At 53.6% G+C, this 25,187-nt stretch overlaps 2 protein-coding genes across 5 annotated transcripts in view; one reads left to right on the top strand and one right to left on the bottom strand.

Moving 5' to 3' along the window:
• POMT1 (protein O-mannosyltransferase 1) overlaps nucleotides 1-17,567 on the top strand; it is a 21,001-nt gene extending 3,434 nt beyond the window's left edge. The window contains exons 3-20 of one of the 3 annotated variants that reach the window (XM_017849902.1): nucleotides 345-451; nucleotides 638-688; nucleotides 1,284-1,430; nucleotides 2,866-2,977; nucleotides 4,395-4,460; nucleotides 4,567-4,660; nucleotides 4,924-5,079; nucleotides 6,002-6,132; nucleotides 6,708-6,803; nucleotides 7,906-7,998; nucleotides 10,461-10,557; nucleotides 11,901-11,993; nucleotides 12,293-12,413; nucleotides 12,846-12,943; nucleotides 13,529-13,642; nucleotides 15,069-15,195; nucleotides 15,822-15,999; nucleotides 16,701-17,567. In XM_017849902.1, the coding sequence (XP_017705391.1) occupies nucleotides 345-451; nucleotides 638-688; nucleotides 1,284-1,430; nucleotides 2,866-2,977; nucleotides 4,395-4,460; nucleotides 4,567-4,660; nucleotides 4,924-5,079; nucleotides 6,002-6,132; nucleotides 6,708-6,803; nucleotides 7,906-7,998; nucleotides 10,461-10,557; nucleotides 11,901-11,993; nucleotides 12,293-12,413; nucleotides 12,846-12,943; nucleotides 13,529-13,642; nucleotides 15,069-15,195; nucleotides 15,822-15,999; nucleotides 16,701-16,875 (2,056 nt within the window). In that variant the 3' untranslated portion in view covers nucleotides 16,876-17,567. Of the gene's footprint in view, nucleotides 1-344; nucleotides 452-637; nucleotides 689-1,283; nucleotides 1,431-2,865; nucleotides 2,978-3,293; nucleotides 3,622-4,394; nucleotides 4,461-4,566; nucleotides 4,661-4,923; nucleotides 5,080-6,001; nucleotides 6,133-6,707; nucleotides 6,804-7,905; nucleotides 7,999-10,460; nucleotides 10,558-11,900; nucleotides 11,994-12,292; nucleotides 12,414-12,845; nucleotides 12,944-13,528; nucleotides 13,643-15,068; nucleotides 15,196-15,821 lie in introns of those variants that run through there. The other 2 variants (XM_017849901.1, XM_017849900.1) reach the window with 2 other exon arrangements.
• Nucleotides 17,563-25,187, bottom strand: UCK1 (uridine-cytidine kinase 1). 2 transcript variants are annotated; one of them, XR_001881058.1, is made up of 8 exons: nucleotides 24,964-25,187; nucleotides 24,353-24,512; nucleotides 23,342-23,438; nucleotides 23,000-23,142; nucleotides 22,816-22,910; nucleotides 20,491-20,559; nucleotides 20,026-20,074; nucleotides 18,957-18,975 (listed from the first exon to the last, which is right to left on the bottom strand). XR_001881058.1 is itself a non-coding variant. In XM_017849903.1 (7 exons), exons 1-7 carry the CDS (start codon nucleotides 25,069-25,071, stop codon nucleotides 18,794-18,796), a joined length of 834 nt encoding a protein of 277 aa, XP_017705392.1. In that variant the 5' UTR covers nucleotides 25,072-25,181; the 3' UTR covers nucleotides 17,563-18,793. The 2 variants fall into 2 exon arrangements, 1 of the variants encoding a protein (XP_017705392.1); XM_017849903.1 differs by lacking the exon at nucleotides 20,491-20,559 and having other exon boundaries at nucleotides 17,563-18,975; nucleotides 24,964-25,181.

Below are 25,187 nucleotides of genomic sequence, written 5' to 3'. Positions count from 1 at the left end.
GGTGGGGGGTGGGGGGCAGGATTAGCCTCGTGTCCCGGCAGGTCTTTCAGCAGGTTGGCTCATAGTATCCACCTAAATCAAACACGAGGGAGAGACAGGATCTGTATGGGGCAGGCATGCTGAGTGCCAGCTGTGCTTGGGGAATTCCCCATGTCTCTGTGGGTGGGTGATGCTGTATGCATCTTAATATCTGGGGACGGGAAACAGTTGGGGCAAAAGATCCAGCCTTTGCTGATCACCCAGCCAGAGTCGTTTGGAAATACATAGACATTTATCCTCACACTTTTTGTTTACAGTTAAGATTCTAATTGAATATAATATGCGGGTTTTTTTTTTTTTTCCAGTTTTGATGAAGTGTATTATGGGCAGTACATCTCTTTTTACATGAAACGAATCTTCTTCTTGGATGACAGTGGGCCGCCATTTGGCCACATGGTGCTGGCCTTGGGAGGTAGGAGTCATCAGTTAGGAGAGTAGCCCCTGCCCTTCAGGACCTCAAATACATTGAAAACTTATCAGTGCGTTCCTTACGGGCAGGAACCAGGTCTTATTATTGATGCATCTTGTTTATTGCTTGCCACAGTACTCTAGAAATGTTTGCTGAATGGGATAGTTACTGATTAATCTTCTGTTTCAGGTTATTTAGGAGGATTCGATGGCAATTTTTTGTGGAACAGAATTGGAGCAGGTAAAAGATAATTTTCATTTCCCTTATTAATGTGCACAGGTTAGAATGGAGAGATTGTGGTTTTTGTAGGGATTAACAACTGTGGCTTTTTTTTTTTCCTTTCATACCTAGTCCCGTAGAAACTGTGCCTTACTAATCTGAGTCCAGAAAATGATAAATTGGTTGTATACAAATGAAAGACTTTTGAAAAGTCTGGTTAAAATCTTAGTGTTTAGTTACAGTCATTATTTTCGCCCTTGTTTTTTGGTACACGTATTATGTAGCATCTGATTGCAATTATCTTTTGTACAGGTAAATTTTGTACATTGCCACAATGTTTTTGAAAATAGGGAGGGTAAATGTATAAGTAAGGCAGTAATTTTAGAATCCTTAGTCCTTTCTACGCTTCCTGAGATCGGGTTCCGTGACTATGCAAAGCTAGTTTCAAAGCCCTCACCTACAGTTTATGCACTCCGCTGCTGATGTGGTCCCCAGTTTGGTAAATGTGCATTTTAGAGTCTATGAACATGATGGCGCTATGTGAAAACACAGCTGCCGTACATGGAGATGGTGTGTGCACAGTGCAGTCAGCTCTGCAATGTGGTTGCTTTTCCAGAATACAGTAGCAACGTGCCTGTGTGGTCCCTGCGCCTGCTGCCGGCGCTCGCGGGGGCCTTGTCTGTCCCCATGGCCTACCAGATAGTGCTGGAGCTCCACTTTTCTCATTGTGCCGCCATGGGAGCTGCTCTGTTGATGCTTATCGGTAAGACCTGGGCCCCTGCCTGCTCTTGCTGTCATCCAGGGAGGAACTGACCCTCTGGCCCAGAAGATCACGTGGGCGTGGTGGGCGAACTGCACTGGAAAGTGTACCTGGTTCATCCAGATTTGGCGCTGCAAGTCACCCACTCCCAGTCTGGCCCCATGGCTATGGGATAGCTGAATTGTGGGATCAGACTCTTATCAGCAGTCGGGGTATGGCAGTAGAAAACTGCCCAGATGATGCTGCAAAGTCCATGCGCATGTGGGCACCTCCATCTCCAACCAATCCTATGACCAAATGATAACTTCCCCTTGTTCCGCCCTCTCCCGGGCCTTGACCAACTGAGATGGACTCGTGAGTCAGTGGATCCTCTTCAGAGAGGGTCTTCCAACCCCCTCCCGGGCCTTGGCCTATTGAGATGAACTCATGAGTTAGTGGATCCTCTTCAGAGAGGGTCTTCCAGCTCACGTTTATGAACAGATGAAATTAAAGCAGATGAAAAGTTAGATTAGGCTGGGCGCAGTGGCTCGCACCTATAATCCCAGCACTTTGGGAGGCTGAGGCAGGTGGCTCACTTGAGCCCAGGAGTTCAGGATCAGCCTAGGCAAGATAGTAAGACTGCATCTGTACAAAAAATAAAAAAAGTCGGGTGCAGTGGCTTACGCCTGTAATCCCAGCACTTTGGGATGCCGAGACGGGTGGATCACAAGGTCAGGAGTTTGAGACCAGCCTGGCCAACATGGTGAAACCCCATCTAAAAACATGAAAAATACAAAAAATTAGCCGGGTGTGGTGGCAGGTGCCTGTAATCCCAGCTACTTGGGAAGCTGATGCAGGAGAATTGCTTGAACCCGGGGGGTGGAGGTTGCAGTGAGCCAAGACTGCGCCACAGCACTCCAGCCTAGGTGACAGAGTAAGACTCCATCTCAAAAAAAATAAATAAGCCAGTCATGGTGGCTCACGTGAGCCTGTAATCCTAGCACTTTGGGAGGCCAAGGTGGGTGGAACACAAGGTCAAGAGATCGAGACCATCCTGGCCAACATGGTGAAACCCTGTCTCTACTAAAAATACAAAATTTAGCTGGGCGTGATGGCGCACACCTTTTGTCCCACCTACTCAGGAGCCTGAGGCAGGAGGATACCTTGAGCCCTGGTAGTCAAAGCTGCAGTGAGCCATGATAGTGCCACTGCACTCCAGCCTGGGCAAGAGAGCAAGACCCTGACTCAAAGAAAAAAAAACAGAGACAGTAGAAAATGAAAAGAGATGTGTATTGGGTGATGACTGTAAGAGGCCCTGTGCTATAGAATGTGTTAACATTCACAACAGCCCCACACAGCTGTATCGCTTCTGAAGTATGCGTTTTTTCATGCATGTTTTCATCCTCATACATTTTCCCTTGCTACCTTAAAATTGACATGTATTTCCTCTTTGAAACAGAGAATGCTCTCATCACTCAGTCAAGGCTAATGCTTTTGGAATCAGTGTTAATATTTTTTAATCTATTGGCCGTGTTGTCCTACCTGAAGTTCTTCAATTGCCAAAAGCACAGGTATGGAAAATGGAGTGTCTTCCTAATTAACAAAACAGAGATTCTGGGTGGTTTGTTGACCTGAGATGGTCTGGTACCTTTTTTTGTTTTGTTTTGTTTTGTTTTGTTTTGTTTTGTGAGATGGTACCTTTTCATTTTGAGGAGTTGCTTGCTAAATATCTTTTTTTTTTTATTTTTTTTGAGACGGAGTCCCTGTCACCCAGGCTGGAATGTAATGGCGCAATCTCGGCTCACTGCAACCTCCAGCCTCAGTCTCCCAAGTAGCTGAGATTACAGGCGCACAGCACCATGTCTGGCTAATTTTAGTATTTTTAGACTCAAAGAAAAAAAAACAGAGACAGTAGAAAATGAAAAGAGATGTGTATTGGGTGATGACTGTAAGAGGCCCTGTGCTATAGAATGTGTTAACATTCACAACAGCCCCACACAGCTGTATCGCTTCTGAAGTATGCGTTTTTTCATGCATGTTTTTCATCCTCATACATTTTCCCTTGCTACCTTAAAATTGACATGTATTTCCTCTTTGAAACAGAGAATGCTCTCATCACTCAGTCAAGGCTAATGCTTTTGGAATCAGTGTTAATATTTTTTAATCTATTGGCCGTGTTGTCCTACCTGAAGTTCTTCAATTGCCAAAAGCACAGGTATGGAAAATGGAGTGTCTTCCTAATTAACAAAACAGAGATTCTGGGTGGTTTGTTGACCTGAGATGGTCTGGTACCTTTTTTTGTTTTGTTTTGTTTTGTTTTGTTTTGTTTTGTGAGATGGTACCTTTTCATTTTGAGGAGTTGCTTGCTAAATATCTTTTTTTTTTTTTTTTTTGAGACGGAGTCGCTGTCCCCCTAAATATCTTTTTTGTTTTTTATTTTTTTTGAGACGGAGTCCCTGTCACCCAGGCTGGAATGTAATGGCGCAATCTCGGCTCACTGCAACCTCCAGCCTCAGTCTCCCAAGTAGCTGAGATTACAGGCGCACAGCACCATGTCTGGCTAATTTTAGTATTTTTAGTAGAGACGGAGTTTCACCACATTGGCCAGGCTGGTCTCGAACTCCTGACCTCAGGTGACCCACTGTCTTGGCCTCCCAAAGTGCTGTGATTACAGGCGTGAGCTTCTGCGCCTAGTGCTAGATACATTTTGGTCCTCTAGTATTTTGGGGGTTGGCCCTTGGCTTGTGACTTCATAAATACATCTTCATTTTTCCATAATTTAAACTAACAGGGCAAAATTTTCTGGGCAAAAAGAAAAATTCTGCTGGGCCGGATACTTTGGGAGATGGGAATTCTTTCTTATTGCACTCGGGGCTCAGCATGGCCAGCTGACCCAGAAAGATTTCTCTGAGGAATGTGGAGCTTCTCTAGCCTTTTGGAAATGTGTCTGAACTAGTCCTATCTCCATCTGCTCTGTTTGTATTCCAGCCCTTTTTCTCTGAGCTGGTGGTTCTGGCTAACACTGACAGGGGTTGCTTGTTCCTGCGCAGTGGGGTGAGTTCAAGCCTCTGGTCTTGGGCAGTGTCCTCCTCCTCCTCCTCCTCCTCCTCCTCGTGTTTTCTGGTCTCATGTTAACTCTATTCCTGTGATGTCTTTGCAGCATCAAGTACATGGGTGTGTTCACATACGTGCTCATGCTGGCGGTTGCAGCTGTCCATGCCTGGCACCTGATTGGAGACCAGACTTTGTCCAATGTAGGTGCTGATGTCCAGTGCTGCATGAGGCAGGCCTGTGTGGGGCAGATGGGGATGTCACAGGGGGTGCTTGGTGAAAAGACTCAAATCCTCAATGTTTCAGAAGCAGGCAGGCCTGGGCAGCCTCGCCTGTCAGCCTCTGCAGGTGCCTCTGTATGGGAGGCCAGAGTTTCTTTCACTAACTTTTTCTAAGCTCATAATGTTTAGAGGTGGGTGCACTTTTCCACATCGTAGGGCATGACTTTTCTCTGAATCTCTGGCAGGTCTGTGTGTTCTGTCACTTGCTTGCCCGAGCAGTGGCTTTGCTGGTCATCCCGGTCGTCCTGTACTTACTGTTCTTCTACATCCACTTGATTCTGCTCTTCCGCTCTGGGCCCCATGACCAAATCATGTCCAGTGCCTTCCAGGCCAGCTTAGAGGTAAGTAAGCAGTGGGCATCGTGGCTGCTGAAGGAGGAAGATGATAGTGGACCCAGAGTTTTCTTAGAAACACATCAAGGGAACATTAGCCCTTGAATCAAGAAATGAGGTATCCACATCCATATTTCTTTTTTTGGCAGTGGGGGATGGTGTCTTACTCTGTGACCCAAACTCCGGCTCCTGAGTTCAAGCGATTCTCCTCCTACCTCAGCCTCCCAAGTAGCTGGGATTACAAGCACCTGCAAACGGTTAATTTTTTTGTTTTGTTAGTAGAGACGGTTTTACCACGTTGGCCAGGCTGGTCTGGAACTCCTGACCTCAAGTGATCCACCCGCCGCAGCCTCTCAAAGTGCTGGGATTACAGGAGCGAGCCACTGTGCTCGGCAGCTGGGAGCATTTTAAAGTGAAGTCCTACAAACCCTGGGCAGTTTCACCCGCCTTAAGGACCACACTCAACTGTGACCTTCATTCCTATGAACCTCGCAGCAGTGGTAGAAGGTATCAGTAGAGGTGGTCAGGACTGTGGTTCCCGAAGTCAACCAATCCTGCTGACGGCCAGTGCTATAGTTACGGTGCTGTGTGTTTCAGCAAGTTGTTTGGCTCACCCCAGTCTTGGTTTTCTCATCTCTTAGGCAGACATCATCATTGCTTTTACTTCATAGGATGCTGGTAAGGACTGAATAGGATGCGTGTGGAAGGCTGAACTGAGTGGCCCAGAGGCAGCATTTGATCAAACTTAGCGCTCATTATGGTTCTATAATGTAACGTGACATGATTAAATGGTAGATCGTTACCAGTATTACAAGAATGGCCACTAGCCTGAACATCATCACTCCAGAGGGAGGAGTGGCCATCGGGAAGGCTGGCTTAGGGGCATTTTCCTTTCTGTCTCTCACTCATCAACTTTCTGCTTCTGTCTCAGGGAGGACTAGCTCGGATCACCCAGGGTCAGCCGCTGGAGGTGGCCTTCGGGTCCCAGGTCACTCTGAGGAACGTCTTTGGGAAACCTGTGCCCTGCTGGCTGCATTCCCACCAGGAAACCTACCCCATGATGTAAGGAAAGTGATGGTTTTACTTTGAAAATGATTAAATGCTTTATTTGCTGATAGATATGCTTATCTTAGCAACTTTCCCTTTCTTTGAGGAAGTTAGTTTGCAGGACAGAAGGAAGTTGAGCAGCCTGGGTGTTGATTGCCAGTGAGCTTCGTGGTTCCCGGGTGTTGCTGGAGGGACTTGGCGTGTGGCGGGGCCCAGGGTCGGCCCCAGCTCTGTGGCTGTGGCTGACCTCAGCACTGCCTGCCTAAATTGTCTGAATCGGCTCCTTATCTGTGGTATCCTCATTTTCCCTGAAACCCCTTGCTAGGTCGTATTTGTTGAAATCTGCTTCCCTTTGCAGAAACTTTAGGAGAAAGGCGTGTGGGCCCGATCGCTGACCCACTTCCAGATACGTTTCTTTCCCTTCTTTTCTTTTTTTCACAAATAGAGACGGGCTCTCACTCTGTTGCCCAGGCTGGTCTCAAACTCCTGGGCTCAAGCAGTTACCCTACCTCAGCCTCCCAAAGTGCTCTGATTACAGGCGTGAGCCACTGCACCTGGCCCAGATACATCTCTTTGTTGACTTCACACAGATACGAGAATGGCCGAGGCAGCTCCCACCAGCAGCAGGTGACCTGTTACCCCTTCAAAGACGTCAATAACTGGTGGATTGTAAAGGATCCCGGGAGGTGAGTGCATGTCCTGCGACTCCAGAGCAGAGCTCACCTCCTGGCCTGTCCAGGCGAGACCCTGGGACACAGTCCTGGGCCCCTTTCTTTCCCTCCCTCACTGACTCTAGTCACCGTCACTGCCTTGAACGCCAGCTCAGTGCTAAGTCTGAGGTCGGGGAGGAGGTCGTGAGATCCTCAGCGGGCAGCCTGCTCGGTAGCTGCTCTGAGGAGTTTCCAGGCGAGCCCCAGTGCCCCGACCTGTGTCCCTCTCCCTTCCTCATAAAAACAAGAACCCCCCTCCTGCAAAAGTAGCATCATCCTGCACATACCCCAGCTAGAGGCGCCCCTCGCTGTCACCCCCACATCTAATCCTGTGGATTCTGCCCCAAACCAGGTCTCTAAGCCGTCTCGGTCACCGTCTCCCGATGGTGTCCTCCCATTGCTGCCTGCCCAACTACAGCACCTACAGCTCGAGTGGGCTTTTTTTTTTTCCTTCTTTTTTTTTGTGGGGGGACAGAGTCCCACTCTGTCACCTAGGCTGGAGTGCAGTGGTACCATCTCAGCTCACTGCAACCTCCACCTCCCAGGTTCAAGCGATTCTCCTGCCTCAGCCTGCCGAGTAGATAAGATTATAGGCTCGTGTCACCATGCCCTGGTAATTTTTGTATTTTTAGTAGAGATGGGGTTTCACCATGTTGGCCAGGCTGGTCTTGAACTCCTGACCTCAAGTGGTCCACCCTCCTCAGCCTCCCAAAGTGCTGGGATTCCAGGCGTGAGCCTCAGCGCCGGGGCCCCTCATACACTTTGGTTGGTGGAATGCCCCTCAGCAGGATTCCCTGGCAGTCATGGTACATTTGTCATTGTACTGTTTGTAGACAAATTCAGAGCAATGCAGGTGTGATGACTGCGGGTGGAATCACATTTGGAAAGTGACCTTTGGTTTCAGAAAATAGCTCAATTAATGTCTGTGCTTTGGTTTCCTGTGTTCACCTCATGTGAGGCACACATGGGTTGGGGGGCAGTCTCGGCCATGAGAATCCAGAGCTTGTATCCCTCCAGTGCAGCTGTTGGTTCCGGGGGACGAGGCTCTGCGTGGTCCCAACAGCACTGTGTCTTCCAGGCACCAGCTGGTGGTGAGCAGCCCTCCGAGACCCGTGCGGCACGGGGACATGGTGCAGCTGGTCCACGGCATGACCACCCGCTCCCTGAACACGTGAGTGTGCCCGCCGTCTGCTCTGTTGCACCCGTGGGTTTCCTCTGTGATTCTCTGTTCAGACCAAAACGTGAGCCCTGGCTTGGGCCACTGCCCCATGTCTCCCCCTTATCTGGACGTGTAGCAGCTCTTAAGATCTACATTTGTTGCTGGGAGGGGACCCAGGCCTGGCCGCGGAAGGGAGGGGATTAAGAGGGAGCAGAGGCTCTGTGAGGACTAGACAGAAGCACTTAGCACAGCCCATCCTGGGAGAGCTCGGGGCCCAGTGGGTAAGTGTACAAGGACGGGCTGGGAATGTTGACCCGCTTTCTACACAGAGTGGAGTTTGGGCGCACCTCTGTAAATTTTTTTTTTTTTTTTTTTTGAGACGGAGTCTCAGCTCTGTCGCCCGGGCTGGATTTTTTTTTTTTTTGTTTTCTCTATGTGTTTTTTTTTTTTCTCTTTTTTTTTATTTTTTTTTTTTTTTTTTTTGTTTTTTTTTTTTTTTTTTTTTTTTTTTGTTTTTTTTTTTTAGCTCACTGCAAGCTCTCCGCCTCCCGGTTACACCATTCTCCCTACCTCAGCTCCTTGAGTAGCTGGACTACAGGCGGCTCCGCGCCCCTTGCCCGAGTAGTTTTTTTTTTTTTGTATTTTTTCAGTAGAGACGGGGATTCACCATGTTAGCCATAGATTGGTCGGATCTCCGACTCGTGATCCGCCCATCTCGCCTTTCCCAAAGTGCTGGCTGGGATTACAGGCTTGAGCCACCGCGCCCAGCCTAAAGTGGTAAAGCTTAAAGTATGAGTGAGTCCAAGAAGCCTGGAAGTTGGGGCATGAGTGGAGCCGTGAAGGCTTCTTCCCTCCTAGTCCTTTGTCCTTGTCCGACTTGCCTTCCCGTGGTACTGGGCACAGTTGATCATACCCTCCTTCTCCCTCCCCGACTGCTCTCTCCACCGCCTCCTCTTCCTCTGTTGCTCTCAGTCTCCGAGAGCCTCCGGCCTTGCCGCCTCTGCACAGGCCCAGTCCTGGGGCTGCCTCTCCTGGACTTCCACCCGGCTGCCCGGGACTCACCTCAAGCTCTCCACGACTCCCACCTCCATAGGGACAGTCACTGGCCCTGGCTCTTCTGGTTCTCCCTGGAAAGGGCCCAGTAGCTGGGGCATCACCTGGCTCCTTCCCCTCCTCTCCCATCGCATGTTGATTCCATTGGGAGATCCTGTTTCTCAAACTTCAGAACCAGCCCTAGGTAGGGGTCCTTACTTCTCCCTCCACTCCCACCTCCTGGGGCCTGACCTCTCCACCTTGCAGCAGCCCGCTCTGTGCTCAGTGACTCCCGTCATGCTCAGTTCTCCCACCAAGGCCCCTGGTGACCCTGACACGCTTCGCCCCCGCCACCCTGGCTCCCTCCCAGCCCTGAAACGACCACCTGCAGGCCCCTTAGGGCCTTCACACTTGCTCCCTCTGCGGAAATGTTCTTGGACTTGGCTCCCCCATGGCCCACTCTATGGAGGGGTCTGCTGGGATGTCACCACATCAAAAAGTGCCTCTTGGGTGCTATCCCCCGCCATTTGTTTTATCAGTGGCACTCTCACACCTGCATGCTCTGCCTACCAGCATGATGGCTATGAGGGCCGCATCTTGTTCACAGCGGGGGTGCTGCTCCTAGACAGTGCCAGGTGCATGGTGCGGTACAACATGGTTACTGATTAAAGGAAGCAAGTGCTCCTGGCCGGGCGCGGTGGCTCACACCTGTAATCCCAGCACTTTGGGAGGCCCAGGCAGGGAAATCATTTGAGGTCAGGAGTTGGAGACCAGCTGGGCCAACATGGTGAAACCCTGTCTCTACTAAAAATACAAAAATTAGCCAGGCATGGCGGCACATGCCTGTAATCCCAGCTAGTCAGGAGGCTGAGGCAGGAGAATTGCTTGAACTCAGGAGGCAGAGGTTGCAGTGAGCCAAGATCGCGCCATTTGCACTCCAGCCAGGGTGACAGAGTGAGACTCCGTCTCAAAAAAAAAAAAAAGTGGGTGTTTGTGAACATTAAGGTTGATAGCCTTTTCTCCCGGCATAACTGCTGCGTCCGCAGGCCAGCTGGGCGCAGGAGCGGGCAGCTCAGCCCTGCAAGTTGTAGCGTTGGTACTGCCAGCTGGCATCGCAGCAGTACCGGGTCAGAGGCCTAGGCTTGCGGTTCCTTCCTCTGAAACTTGGTTCACTCGTCTAACAGGTGGAACGTTCCACAGCAGAGGGTCCTTTTCCCCTGGAAATGTTCCCGCAGGGCCTCCTGCCTGTTTAGTGTCCACTCCCATCACTGAGCCTCAAGACCTCCGTCCTCAGTCGCAGCGACTCATGGGACCAGGCCACCCCTTATGGCTGAGCTGGCTTTGTTTCTGAAAAGCAACCTTTTCCCCCCTGACAGATTTAGTAAGTGCCTTCCAGAAGAGTTCAAGGAATTCTTTCTGAAATCTCAGTCTCGGTTTTCTAGGCATGATGTTGCAGCCCCTCTGAGTCCCCATTCACAGGAGGTCTCCTGCTACATTGACTATAATATCTCCATGCCCGCCCAGAACCTCTGGAGACTGGTGAGTAAGGCTGCGGCTAGAGCAACCACAGCCATCAGTAATGAACACTCCCTCACATGAAGCACCTCCTCACCCGGAGCACTTCCTGACACAGCATTTCCTCACCTGGAGCACTTCCTCACGTGGAGCACTTCCTCACACAGCACTTCTTCACCTGGAGCACTTCCTCACCCGGAGCACTTCCTCACACGGAGCACTTCCTCACATGGAACACTCCCTCACACGGGGCACTCCCTCACACAGGGCGCTTCCTAACACGGAGCGCTTCCTCTAACACAGAGTGCTTCGTCACCCAGAGCACTTCCTCACACAGAACACTTCCTCACACGGAACGCTCCCTCAGGCGGGGCGCTCCCTCACGCGGGGCACTTCCTCTAACACGGGGCGCTTTGTCACCTGAAGCGCTTCGTCGCCCAGAGCGCTTCCTCACACAGAGCGCTTCCTCTAACACAGAACACTTCCTCACATGGAGCACTTCCTCACGCGGAGCACTCCCTCTAACACGGAGCACTCCCTCTAACACGGGGCACTCCCTCTAACACGGGGCACTCCCTGACACGGGGCGCTTCGTCACCCAGAGCACATCCTCACACGGAGCACTTCTCACACGGAGCACTCCCTCTAACACAGAACACTTCTTCACACAGAACACTTCCTCTAACACGGAATACTCCCTCACACGGAGCACTTGCTCACATAGAGCGCTTCCTGACACAGAGCACTTCCGGACATGGACTGTTTGAAACTGCCATTGAGAAGAATCATTTTTCCTTTTGGTTCACCCATCCTTTTGCTTGTAACAATAAAATGGGAAAATGACAGCCATGTGACATCATGGGGTCATTGTGAGGCTCCGGTATGTTAGGCTGTGACAAGGCAAAGAGGCTTTCAGATGTTGTCTGTTTTATTACTCGATGCAAGGAAATCTCTAAGCTGTGTCTCCCAGGGACAGTGTCTGGCCTTCATTTGAGCCGTCTGCGAGTCCTGCCAGATAAGGACTGAGATGTGCTCACTTTTTGGACAGGGCTCTGAGCCCTCTCCATGAATAGGCTTTGCAGAGAGGCACGAAGAACATCAGGCTTTGTATTTTCTGTGAGGAGGCATCTTGTACAGCCTTGGCGAGGAGGAAGGCGCGCTTCCCCAGCGACCCTCGGAGCAGCCCAGGGTGCTGTGGGCATTGGGAAGGAAGACCAGCACCAGCCCCTTGTAGCTCCCCTCACTTTGGGGGCTTGTCCCTTTATCTCAGGCTCAAGTCAGTATCATTGTTTGGTGACAGGTCTTCATTTTTACATTGAAGGAAATTTGAAAAGGAATGAAATAATCCTTGAGGTCTCTTTTTGCAGGAAATTGTGAACAGAGGATCCGACACAGACGTCTGGAAGACCATCCTCTCAGAGGTCCGCTTTGTGCACGTGAACACTTCTGCGGTCTTAAAGGTAAGGACACTGTCATCGGCTTGGCCTGTCCTGAGCTGCGGGCTCCAGTCTGTTCCCCGAGCCCCTCAGGCTCCACCGCCTCTCTGCAGGCAGAACGCTTGATTCGAGTCATCGTGGCTTCCCTTTACACTGAGGGAGGGCGGCTTTTGTAACTTCTCAGGATGGAATCCTAAGGTGAAGCTCCCACAAGGGGCACCTGCTGACAGTGTGACCCGGACAGGGGTTCCCCTTCCAACCCGAGTGGATATGGGAGCCATGGCCTTCCCATCACACCCTTTTCTCTCCCGCGGTGTCACCAGCTGAGCGGGGCTCACCTCCCTGACTGGGGGTATCGGCAGCTGGAGATCGTTGGGGAGAAGCTGTCCCGGGGCTATCATGAGAGCATGGTGTGGAACGTGGAGGAGCACCGATACGGCGCGAGTGAGTCCGCAGCGTGGCTTCCGCCACTGGGAATGCACTTGGAGCTGCTCAATATTTTCGTAACATCCCAAACAGTTCTCGTTTTGGTGGGAAGGGAACAGAGCACATTCTCCATGCTTGGTGGCAGGTCATCTCCCTCCCTGCACCCAGCTGCTGTGGTAACAACTCAAGACGCTTCTTCCGAGGTGTCGCTGGAAGGCAGCCAGTTTATCCCTGTGCAAGTGGAGCCTTCTCGGTCGAAACCGCTTCATTTGACGGGGTAGTCTTGAATGTGGCGGGGAAAGCTAAGTAGAATGATGCGGTTCGATGAGGGGTCTTTGTGGCTTGTTGGAAAGGCAGGAAGCCAGCTTTTTGCTGTGCTGACAGCTTCTGCTCTGAGCTCTTGACCTCATGTGCTACTTCTATCTGTTATGCCCTTGTCTGTTCTGCCAGGCCAGGAGCAGAGGGAGCGGGAACGGGAGCTGCACTCACCTGCGCAGGTGGATGTCAGCAGGAACCTCAGCTTCATGGCGAGATTCTTGGAGCTGCAGGTGAGGAGCGGCCAGGGGAAGCCAGCCTACCTCACTGAGAACTGACTCCTCAGCTGGGAGGCCTGGGGGCTACACAGGTCTCAAACCAGGTTAGGCTTTGATGCTGGAACCACAGGCTCACCACAGAATGAGTGTCTCCTCTCTCCAGTGTAAGGGACGGTGTGTGACACCCCTGGCCCACACCTTGTGGTCAGGAATAATATAGGGACCCAGGAGGTTCTGCAACATCACCAGGGTGTCTTAAGGCCCCAGGCAGCAAAATGGGCCACACTCAACAGAGCCCAAGAGGAGTCACAATCAGAAACTCAGGGTCACAAATCCGAACGTGACCTTAGAGAGCATTCGGCCCGGTCACTTAGTCTACAGAGGAGGTGACAGGAGCACATAGGGTGGGGCGACGCTCCCAAGGCCACAGCCAGGGCTAGAATCCAGGTTCTGATCATGCTGCCTCTGACGCGTGATCCGAATGAACTTGAGGTGGGACGGTCTGTGTGCAGGGGGCAGCGGTGTACTCCTTTGACCACATCCACGCACAATGGGAGGCAGCCCCCATCCTCACTCTCAGAGGCCTCTGCTTTGTTCCAGTGGAGGATGCTGGCGCTGAGAAGCGATGACTCGGAACACAAGTACAGCTCCAGCCCGCTGGAGTGGGTCACCCTGGACACCAATATCGCCTACTGGCTGCACCCCAGGACCAGCGTAAGTGAGCAGTGCTGACAGCTGACAGTCATGGATTCATCCTGTTTCTTGAGAATTCCTTCTGGCATTAAGAGCGGCCACTGTTCCCTAGAAAGTGCTGGGTTTCTCCAAAGCTTTTCCTGACAAAGGCCTGTGACTTGCTTTTCTGTAAACGCTTTGGCAGCCTGGAGCCAGGAGTAGGGGCGTGGCATATGTGCCTGCTGAAGGAAACGCGGCTTGATTGCTTTTGTGGAGACACGCTGTTCCCCTTTTCCTGGCGGAAGTGGTTTTAAGATGTTCCCGGGCGCGGTGGCTCATGCCTGTAATCCCAGCACTTTGGGAGGCCGAGGCGGGCGGATCACAAGGTCAAGAGATCGAGACCACGGTGAAACCCCGTCTCTACTAAAATACAAAAAATTAGCCGGGCGAGGTGGCGGGCGCCTGTAGTCTCAGCTACTCGGGAGGCTGAGGCAGGAGAATGGCGTGAACCGGGAAGGCAGAGCTTGCAGTGAGCCGAGATCACGCCACTGCACTCCAGCCCGGGGGACAGAGCGAGACTTCGTCTCAAAAAAAAAAAAAAAAAATGTTCCCATTTGATTTTCTGGGTGGCACCTGGCGGTGGAGCTTACCGGTGCTTCGTTGATGTGCATGCCGTCTCTCTCCACCCAGCAGAGGGAAAGCATTTGTAGGCTGGGCACAGTTAGTGCCCCATACATATTCACTGGATGGGCAGACACTGGCAATGCCCACCTTTTTCCTCCTCTCTCAGAGGTGGGTAGGTCGACTCAGCACGTGCACCGAAGGCAGAGGCGCAAGCCCAGAGGCCGCCCCACCCTGAGCTCCGAGCGCACTTTGCATTCTCCTCTGCAGACGGTGCTGCTGTTACGAAGCGGAGCCATCTGCTCCGGGTCTTCAGTTTCCAATTACAAAACTGAGAGCATCAGTGCTTTTTTTTTCTTTTTGTGATGGAGTCTTGCTCTGTTGCCCAGACGAGTACAGTGGTGTGATCTTGGCTCACTGCAACCTCCACCTCCCACGTTCAAGCAATTCTGCAATTCTCCTACCTCACCCGCCAAGTAGCTGGGATTACAGGTGCCCACCACAATGCCCAGCTAATTTTTGTATTTTTAGTAGAGACAGGATTTCACCATGTTGGGCAGGCTGGTCTCGAACTCCTGACCTCAGGTGATCTGTCCACCTCAGCCTCCCAAAGCGCTGGGATTACAGGCGTGCGCCACCGCGCCCGGCTGGCACCAGTGCTTTTAATGAAAGGTCTGAGTAGGCGCAGACCTGTCCACAGTAGTGGTAAGGCCTAGTGGACTCCAGGCTGTGCCTGGCATTTTTTCACTCTGCTGAAGTAGCATATGCATCTGAATTCCTTTCCTGTGTTCTCTTCCCTCCCTGAGCAGAGGGCAGGGGGCTAACAGCATCTTCCATGTTCCTTTAGGCTCAGATCCACCTACTTGGAAACATAGTGATCTGGATTTCGGGCAGCCTTGCCCTGGCTGTCTACTCCCTGCTGTCCTCATGGTACCTGCTCCGACGGCGAAGAAACGTCCATGACCTCCCTCAGGGTTAGTACATCTCCCACATGGCTTTTTTCCTTTTAATATAGAGATGGGGTCTTGCTGTGTTGTCCAGGTTGGTCTTGAACTCCTGGGCTCAAGCCGTCCTCCCGCCTCGGCCTCCCACAGTGCTGGGATTACGGGTGTGCGCCGCTGTGCCCGGCTCACAGCTCATTTTTATGTCTGTTCCTCCTCTTCCTGCTGAGCGTTCACCACCTCAGGTGACAAACCAACTTCATAGGAACCTACCCCTTAAGGCAGCCTCTTTGTTTCTGTATTGCGGGATCTTAAATTACGTTTGTCTCTCAAGAGACAAAATGTTAAGTTCCCATGTTGCGTTAGAGGCACCTCCATTTGAGTGCAGCGTATTGGCCAAGAGTTGCCTCCTTGGTCCCATGTTGCCCATATGCGCTGGAAATGGCTGGATAACACGGGCAGCCAGGCCGGGCGCAGTGGCTCACACTTGTAATCCCAGCACTTTGGGAGGCCAAAGTGAAGGAATCATTTGAGGCCTGGAGTTCAAAACCAGCTTCGGCAACATAGTAAGACCCCCCTGTCTCTAAAAAAGCGAGAGAGAGAGAAAATCCGGCCTGTGGGAGCAGCAGAGCCGGTGTGGCTCAAACCCTTTCCTGTAGATGCGTGGCTGCGCTGGGTGTTGGCTGGGGTGCTGTGTGCTGGTGGCTGGGCAGTGAACTACCTCCCATTCTTCCTGATGGAGAAGACACTCTTCCTCTACCACTACCTGCCCGCACTCACCTTCCAGATCCTTCTGCTCCCTGTCGTCCTGCAGCACATCAGCGACCACCTATGCAGGTATGGGGGCCGCAGAGACAGTGGCTGGACCAGGCAGCAGCCCTCTGCTGGACAGCCCATGTGCAGCAAACACATGGGGTGCAGCGAACCTCTCCCATTTCACGTTACACTGACATCCTCCTGGCCTCTCCGGGGAATGGGTGAGGTTCAGAAGAGATGCCCAGATGAGGCACTGCAGGAACCCAGAGGGAGAAGTCACGGCTGACAGAGATGAAAGCGGAGTGGGTAGTAAGATGGGGAAGGGATGAAGAGATGTGGGTGGCCTGGAGGATTCGGGAGCAGGGAGCAAGGCCTAGGAGCCTCAGGGTGTCAGGAACAGCAGCTGGTTACAGCTGGGTTGTGTGGTGTGATGGAGAGAACCCAAGAAAGCTTCTAAACCGGAGTGTGTTTGGAGGTTGGAGGGCAAGGGCCTCCTGGTCTCAGGAAGCGACACAAGGTAGGACTGTGGGTTTGGGACCAGTCCTCTGGCATCTGTGTGGAGGTGGCCCAGCTACTGTGGAGGCCTGAGTCGTCAGGGGGTTCCTTTTCTGTGCATCCAAGCGGGAGATGGTCACGGGTGGCAGGAGATAAGACACAGACACCTGAAGGCAGAACCCCAGGCCTCGGGGGGCGACCGTGGGGACAGTAGATGCCAAGAGGCTGCTGGGCAGGGAAGCCGCAGTGGCCAGCCATCCTCCCCCACGTTGCTCTGACCTCTGCAGATCCCAGCTCCAGAGGAGCGTCTTCAGTGCCCTGGTGGTGGCCTGGTACTCCTCCGCATGCCACGTGTCCAACACACTGCGCCCACTCACCTACGGGGACAAGTCACTCTCGCCACATGAACTCAAGGCCCTTCGCTGGAAAGACAGCTGGGACATCTTGATCCGAAAACACTAGAACAAGAGCATGGCAAAGAACACCCAAGCTGGGGTCGGGACAAGGTCAAGGTCTTGGTCAGTGTACTTAACGAGCAGGGTGGGCCCTGTGCTGGGAGGACACAGGCTGGGCTCAGCAGGGCCTCTACTGGAACGCGTGGGGGTCTCATTCTTGAAAAGCCCTCTGATGAGCACCTCCTTTTGTGCAAAGTTCATTTTTTCTCAACAATGAAGATGTTCCCTCCGTGTCTTCAACCCTGAGCTAAGACACGGAGTATTTCAGCGGCCAGTGTAGGAGTCATCGATGAAGAAGAGCTGAGAACCCAAGGCCAGCAGTGGAGCAAGTGGCCTCAGCAGACCGGGGCCTAGTCCTTGCTAACCGCTGCAGAGTGGAGTTTGATCTGGCAGACCCGATCCTCCTTCATGAACACCCAGCAAACTGAGCAAGTCCCAGCCCTGCCCTGAGTGGGCCCGGCAGGCGTCCCGGGACAGGCGTCCAGGAGGGCCGCCTGAACAGAGCTGGGGCTGGGGCTTGCGAGTCATTCTCTGTGACAGCATCAAGACTGGCCCTCCACACCATGCTGTGTGGAAACCCTCCTGAGACTGCTGAGATGGGGCTGAGTGAAAGTTTCGTCAGTGGTCAAGGTGTGTGTCATCCATACAGCTCCTTGCCTTTGTCTTTTTAAATATAATTTAAAAAGGGACAAACTGGCATTTGTAGTTGGTGTTATTTATTGATTCTCCCTCCAAAGGGGCCTAAGCTGGACCAAACCATTACTGTTGTCAGAACCCAGCCACAGAGCTCAGCTCCCTTCACCCACGCCATGTCTGCGTCACTACCGTGGGGAGCCTGGACGGACGGGGGCTGGGGCTGCCCGTGGCAGCAGCAAGTTATACTTCCCAGAGACAGCCCCATGCGAGAGGATCAACCCAGGCAACCCAGACACGGGTGTTCACACGTGAGGCTGCGAGCTCCATGCAGCACAGAGGCGGCACACTGACTTCAGGCGGCCATGTCCGCTAGGACCTGGGTGATCTAGTGTGTGCCACAGCCAGAGGCACCATTCCCTGCACGTGGCCACCAGCCACCCCGGCGTGGGAGAGCCTGTCCAGACAGCACCTTGGGGACTCCCGTGAGGGTCAGCAAGGGCCCGACCCCAGGCAGGACTGTGCATGGACACTGTTCTTCAGCCGGGACAGAACTGGCCTCCGCTGCCTTCTGCCCTGCTGCATGGGCTCCCGGCCTGGCCCCGCATGAGCCTGGGTGTGATGCTGGGCGCTCCCGGGGTGTCGCCTCGCTTCTCTGCCTTTAAGGCACAAGCAAGGAGGGAAAACATCCCTCGGCGGCTCCCCACACCCGTGCAGGCCATGCTGGACTGTGGACCGCCGGGTCATGAAATGAGGTCTGTAGGCCACAAGCAGCCTTGTGTTATGCGACAGAACAGAACAGAAAACATGAGGACATGGAACATGTAAAAAAGGAAAGTACTTGTTCACAAAACTTTCGAGTTACGTGTGTGAGTGTGTAAGAACCAGATCAGACGGGAGAAAAGCTCTGCCCCTGTGGGTTCACTGTCAACAAAACACCAGCCAGCCAGTGTCCAGGCTGTCTCCTCACTTTCCCCAATATGTGCCTCAGTCCTCACAGAAGCCTCCTAGGCTTCCCGCACACTCTGGCATTTCTCAGTGACCTAGAGAGATCTTTAAACTGCAGTGAGCCTGAGGAAGTGGCTGAAAACCTCAGGAACGCCTGTCAGTGTCCTAGCAAGTTGAGTCTGAGTGACACATCTGAGTTTCCACTCCTGAGTGAGGAAGGCCTCACTGCTAACACCCCCCTGGGGTGTGCCAAACGGAAGCAGTGGGTGTGGGTGGGCGTCCCCAGGCTCAGTCCCTGAACACACATGCCGGGCGGGAGACCTACCCGGAGGCTTGGCAGCCCCTCAGTGGGGTCTGCTGCTGGACTCCAAGTGTGACCGTTTGCCAGAGGTCAGCATCCCAGGGTGGTCCCCTGGCTCGGAAAAGGTCCTCTTGTAGCTCCGCCCATTGGACCCTCCTCGGTGCCATTTGCAGATGTCACCATTCAGAATGTCCTGGATGTGCTGCACGATCAGGTTGATGGCAACTGCGCCAAGAGACAGACAAGCAGCAGGTTAGCCACGTCCATCCCCCATGGAGACTGCCCCTCCCTGCAGTACTCAGCCAGGAGTGGGCGCCCAACCTCTGCCCTGAGGCACAGGCCTGCGGGAGCTGGGCATCGGGTCAAATCTCAGCAGACAGAAACACGCATCAGGACACAGCAAAATAAGACTTCTTAGCTTGGCCTTTCAGGAATTTATGTTAGAGTTGCTTAAAATACTTTCTGCTAACAGGTTTGAATATATATATATATATATATATATATGTATGTTTTAAGAAACAGGGTCTTACTTTACTGCCCAGGCTGGAGTGCATTGGCCCAATCACAGCTCACTGCAGCCTTAACCTGCCAGGCTTAAGCAATCCTCCCACCTCAGCCTCCCGGGTAGCTGGGACCAGAGGCGCATGCCACCATGCCCAAGTAATTTTCTCATTTTTTGTAGAAATTGAGGTCTTGCTATGTCCCCCAGGCTGTTGAACTCCCGGGCTCAAGTGATCTCCCTGCCTTGGCCTCCCAAAGTGCTGGGATTACTGGTGTGAGCCACCACACCCAGCTACATACATTTTTATTTATTTTTTATTTATTTATTTTTTGAGACGGAGTCTCACTGTGTCGCCCAGGCTGGAGTGCAGTGGCACCATCTCAGCTCACTGCAAGCTCCGCCTCCCGGGTTCACGCCTTTCTCCTGCCTCAGCCTCCTGAGTAGCTGGGACTACAGGCGCCCGCCACCACACCCAGCTAATTTTTTTGTATTTTTTAGTAGAGACGGGGTTTCACCATGTTAGCCAGGATGGTCTCAATCTCCTGACCTCGTGATCCAGCCGCCTCGGCCTCCCAAAGTGCTGGGATTACAAGCATGAGCCACCGCACCCGGCCTACATACATTTTTAAGCATATTTTAACCCTGTGCCGCAGATCAACAGTGGCAGGCCTCCAGCACACAGGGGAGTGCTCAGTAACTGCACGCTGGTGGAACTGTCCCTGCCTCAAGCTCTGGGAGGGGCCGGGGGACAGCCCAGCAGGCCAGCTTCTTACCCATATTGTCCACTCCCCGCGGGATGATCACGTCAGCATACTTCTTTGTCTGTAAGGCACAAGGGGGGTTTCCATGAGGACTTTTCCTTCCAAGGTGATTTTAAGATGCTTAGAAACAGATGGGACAGCAGGAAAGGTGGCCCTGGGGTGCTCAGAGGTGCTGGTGTCATCAGCAAATGGGGGACAGGGACTCAGTCCTCAGGTGTGAGATGCCATGATCCAAGAAGTGAGGCAGAAAGTGCAGCTGAGGCAGCCAAAAGGAAGTGCCTCTTTCAGTGTTCCCATTCCATTACAGGAGACAGCTGGCTATGCTAACGACTGGATTCACTGGGCCAAGCTACGTGTGGCACGTCTACAAAGTGTGACATTGTTCCTCTGGAATTATGAAGCTTCTAGCAATACCCTGGCACAGCAACAGGACAGATGCCACCACGCATTATTGCTGCAGGCAGACACCGATGGTACCTTACTCCCTCACCCATCCACTCATTGGTTCAATGCTGACTGATTCTCATCCCGTCAGATGCTCTGCTGCTGAGGAAGGACAAGAACAGAGATATACCAGGAAATGCAGGGCTGCTGGGGAGGGCCTGCAGCCAGATGGTGGGGCAGGGCAGGGGCTTTAGGGGAGGGGGAAGCTGCCTGGAGAACATGCCTGAATCAGACAAAGCTGAGGGAAGAGGGAGGGCAGGGTCTGGGCCGAAGGACAGAACTTGGAACGGTGGGTGCTGCTGGCATGTGGATTTGGGTCAAGGAGGCGGCAGAAGAGACAAGCTGCAGGAGGCAGACAGGGACCGAGTCCTGGGGACAGCTGTGTCTGCAGCCAGTGGGACCCCATCTCATGAAAGCATGAGCGCAAGGGCGAGGGCTGCTTTCCATTCTGGTCTGATCGTCTGACGGGCTGGAGGAGTCCCAGAGAGCTGACATGGGTCTTAACTGCCAGCAGGGATGGGCCTGAATGCAGTCGGGAAATCCCCACACGGTCCAGGCAGAGGACCGCACAAGCCACTCAGCATGAAGGTGAAGGAAAAGGAAGCTCAAGAACGGCTCTGGGTGGGGCTGAGGCCGGGCGCGGTGGCTCACACTGGTGATCCCAGTACTTTGGGAGGCTGAGGTGGGTGGATTGCTTGAAGCCAGGAGTCTGAGACCAGCCCAGCCAACATGGCAAAACCCTGTCTCTGCAAATAAAATAAAATAAAAGGAAAAATTAGCCAGGTGTGGTGGTGTGTGCCTGTAGTCTCCAGCTACTCAGGAGCCTGAGGTGGGAGGATCACTTGAGTATGGAAGGTGGAGGCTACAGTGAAGCAAGATCTTACCACAGCACTTGGGCCTGGGCGGCAGAGTGAGATCCTGTCTAAAAAAACAAGCAAACAAACAAACGAAAAACCAAAAACATCCCTGGGGCTTGGGCCCAGGACATAGCAGGTGACAGCACTTCCTCTATTCAGGTCGCTGGGTCAGATTTGATATCCAGAGTTTTACTGCAAATCACCTACTTTCGATCCCAGGAGATGGAGAGCAGCCTGGGCAACACAGGGAGACCCCACCTCTACAAAAAATTTAAAAATTAACCGAGCATGGTGGTGCATGCCTGTGGTCCCAGCTACTCGGGTTGCTGAGGTGGAAGGATTGCTTGAGCTTAGGAGGTCAAGGCTGCAGTGAGCTGTGATTGTACCACTGTACTCCAGCCTGGGGCAACAGAGCGAGACTCTGCCTCATTAAAAAAAAAAAAAAACGGCCAGGCACAGTGGCTCAATACCAGGATTTTGGGAGGCTGAGGCAGGTGGGTCACTTGAGGCCAGGAGTTCGAGACCAGCCTGGGCAACATGGCAAAACCCCATCTCTTCTAGAAATACAAAAATTAGCTGGGTGTGGTAGCATATGCCTATAATCCCAGCTACTCGGGAGGGTGAGGCAGGAGAACTGCTTGAACCTGGGAGGTGGAGGTTGCAGTGAGCCGAGATCACGCCATTGCACTCCAGCCTGGACGACAAAAGGGACTCTATCTAAAAAAAAAAAAAAAAAANAAAAAAAAAAAAAAAAAAAAAAAAAATGCAGCAGATAGAACTTATTTGACCTACATATCAAAGGCAGGAATCTTGGTTCCAGTTCCTTTGTGCTGTATTTTTACCTTTTAAAGGGAACAGGCAAAATGTTCTCTTTAAAACACTCCAATGTGAGTAGAGCCACAAGTCCCATCAAGCCCAAAACACAAGATGGAGAAATGGAGGAAAGACAGGTGGGTGCGCAGCGGGGAGTTCCTGCTCTCTGCGAGCCAGCTGGGATCTATCCACAGTGCTTGCTCTGAGATTTCAGAGCACTGGCCCCGAGCAGCCCGGGGACACAGGCCCTGGAGGAGCAGCTATGAAGCACCCTCTGAGGGCCAGATCCCGGTCTTGGCAGTCAACAAGTCTAACGTGCTCTAAGGGGATAAGCACACAGGACTTGTCAGATGATGAGAAGTGCCCTGGAAAAAGGAAGCAAGCAGAGAGGCTGGCGCTAGGTGCAGAGGGTTTTCGGTGTTGAACGCGGACGCTGGGCAAGGACCTGAGGCGGGGGGAAGCGGCTAGTGTGGATGTGGGGGAAATATGGGGCTTTTTTAGGCAGAGGGAGGGGCAGGCACAGAGAATGTTTTTAGAGCTGAGAACTACTTCCAGGGTATGTGGCCGTAATGAGCCAAATTCTTCTCCTTCTTTCAATCAAATCACTGTCACTCAGCCCTCTCACAGTACTGGGTCCCACGTGTCCTTGTGAAAGGGAAAAACGGACTCAAGCAGCAAGCACAGGTACCGGCAGGCAGAACTCCTCAAAGGCCGGCTTCACGAAGGTGGTGTACTGCGTCAGAATCTGCTCCAGGTCCCTCCCCCGGCGCACGTCCCGGAGAACTGCAGCAGCAAGAGGCAGGCATGCATCAGACCTCAGGGCCAGCAGCCAGCCTTGGCCAGGCAGGCAGGGAGGCCCACGGCCGCCTTACCTCTTCGAGACAGCCTGACGTCGGAGTCGGTGTCCACGAAGAGGCGCAGGTGAAACATGTCGCGGATCTCCTGGCTGTAGAACACCAAGATGCCCTCAAACAGAACCACATCTGCAGGGTAGACCACCGTGGTCTCTGGTAACCTGAGAGGGGCACGGGGAAAGGGGCTCTGCTGCAGACACACAGTCAGCTTCCACTCCAGGGACACTGACTGTGGGAGGGGGTGGAAGACCCACGGAAACCAACTGGGGGAGGCCTGCCACCAGGCAGGCCTGTGTGAGCCCCAGAGGGGACGTCCTAGCCGGCCCCTCTCCTTGGCCCTCCCAAGAACCACCTGCTTACCTTGAGTGCGTCACAAAATCATAGGTCGGCACCTCCACGGTTTTGCCCTCCACAATGTTCTTCAGAGTCCTGTGCATCAAATCATTATCAAAGGCATCTGCAGGGATGGAGACAAAGGCAAGACAGGCTGGATGCCCTCCTGCAGCAGACAGCAGGGAACCCTCTCTGCTCTAGGGTCAGCACAGCTGGGTGCTGGGGACACTGAGGACCCGAACACAGGTAGACTAGGACCTGCCCTACAGTTTAGATTTGGTAGCAACAGCGTCCTCTGCAGCCCTGCAGACCACAGGATGACCCTGTCCTGGCTATTCTCAGGCTGTGCCACTGCCCAAGCTCTGTGCCACTGGGATGCGAGAACACAGGAGTTTTCTGATCAGTTTCTCCTGGGAGGTGAGTAGGCTGGGCCTCTGCTTCTCTCTTTTTCTGGGACTAACTGGTTAGACTAAGGCTTTGCAGGCCTTCTTCCCACAAGTCCTTGGGAAAAGGCTGACCATGCCAGCCAGCCAGGGTGGAAGCTTCTAGCAGCAGCAGGTGTCTCCCTGCCGCATCTGTCCCTGTTTACCTAGCCCGGAGCTTCAGGCCACCAGCACTAGTTTACCCACCGCCTCCCACGCTGGCCTCTCTAAGGACTTTGCCCCAAAGCAGGGGAGGGAAATGAAGGGCCACAGTGGGCAGAGGTGTGTGTGGAGGGCCCTGAAGGCCGCAACGTGGGAAAGGGAGATGGGAGGATTTCTCCAGGATCACAGCTGTGGCAGGGCAGGACTCCCCACGGTGCAACCGGTTTCCTCACTGGCTCCAACCACGCTCCTATGGGGACACCCTGGGCCCAGAGAACTCGGCAAAGTTCCCCTGACTTCATGCTGCAGCCAACTCCACTGCAGGCTGTCTGGGGAGCTGGGGGGAACAGCCCAAGTGGGTCTGCATCCATCCAACCCTGGGCCCAAGCGCAGCTGGTGAGCGGCCGCCCAGAATGGGGTCTGCCCTCCCCACACCGTTGGGCTCTCGATTTACCTGGATGGTCGAAATTGTACTGTCCCTTCAAGGCCTTGGCCTTCTGCTCTGCCGTCAGGACCTTGTAGAACCTGTCCTGGCTCAGGATGACCACCTTCCGCTGCCGCTGCTCCACCTCGTTCTGTCCCAGCAGCTCCATGATCTTCTCACACACGGTCGACTGGAGACACAGAAGCGGGATTCCCGCCTGGAAACTCTCCTCCTGTGACAGGCAGGGGGCCCCTCCTGGGGGCTTCTGCACGGGGCTGGCTTCTGGAGACACTGACCCACCCGACCCCTGCGAGGGATGCTTGGGAGGCAGGAGGACACCAACAGGTGTGGATGGTTTCAGTGGGAGGACCGCGGGGGCCCAACCGGGTCAGCTCGTACTGGGGGCTCTGAGGGGCCCGGCCGGTGGAGAGGCTGTGGGGAAGCCCGGAGGCCCAGCGACCCAACCCCTCGCCCGCCGCCCCAGTCCATCGCGGCCCGCAGCCCCTTCGCTCCCGCGCCCTGCCCGCGCCTGGGAAGGGGCCCCTCGGCCGGGGCTGGGGTCTCCTCTCTGGACCCCAGCCGGACCGGGCCGCTTGTAGGAACCGGCGAAAGGCGAGACCCCGGCCTGCCCGGCCCCTTACCTTCCCGCTGGCAGTTCCGCCGCTCACCCCGATCAGGAAGGGCCGCTGGTGCGGTCGGTCGGCCTCTGGCGCTGCGCCCTCGCAGTCGTCGCCTCCCGCCGAAGCCATCTCGGCCTCCGCTCCCACGCTTCGGGTCCCCGGCGCGCCCGCCCCTTCCCCAGGCCCGGCGCGCCAGCCCGGCGCAGAGGTCGAAGGCGACTCGGGAGATCACTTCCGGGAGGCAC

This window comes from Rhinopithecus bieti, unplaced genomic scaffold (assembly GCF_001698545.2).
Source record: "Rhinopithecus bieti isolate Rb0 unplaced genomic scaffold, ASM169854v2 scaffold_31823, whole genome shotgun sequence".
In the NCBI taxonomy this organism is placed as follows: domain Eukaryota; kingdom Metazoa; phylum Chordata; class Mammalia; order Primates; family Cercopithecidae; genus Rhinopithecus; species Rhinopithecus bieti.
This window is presented reverse-complemented; position numbering and strand designations above follow the sequence as displayed.

Excerpts from the sequence above, each read along its gene's own strand:
- UCK1 (XM_017849903.1), bottom strand. The coding sequence starts at position 25,071 with ATGGCTTCGGCGGGAGGCGACGACTGCGAGGGCGCAGCGCCAGAGGCC. Across the intron at positions 23,439-24,352 it reads GTACAATTTCGACCATCCAG|ATGCCTTTGATAATGATTTG; the intron begins GTAAATCGAGAG and ends CCATCCCTGCAG. Across the intron at positions 23,143-23,341 it reads GATTTTGTGACGCACTCAAG|GTTACCAGAGACCACGGTGG; the intron begins GTAAGCAGGTGG and ends TGCCCCTCTCAG.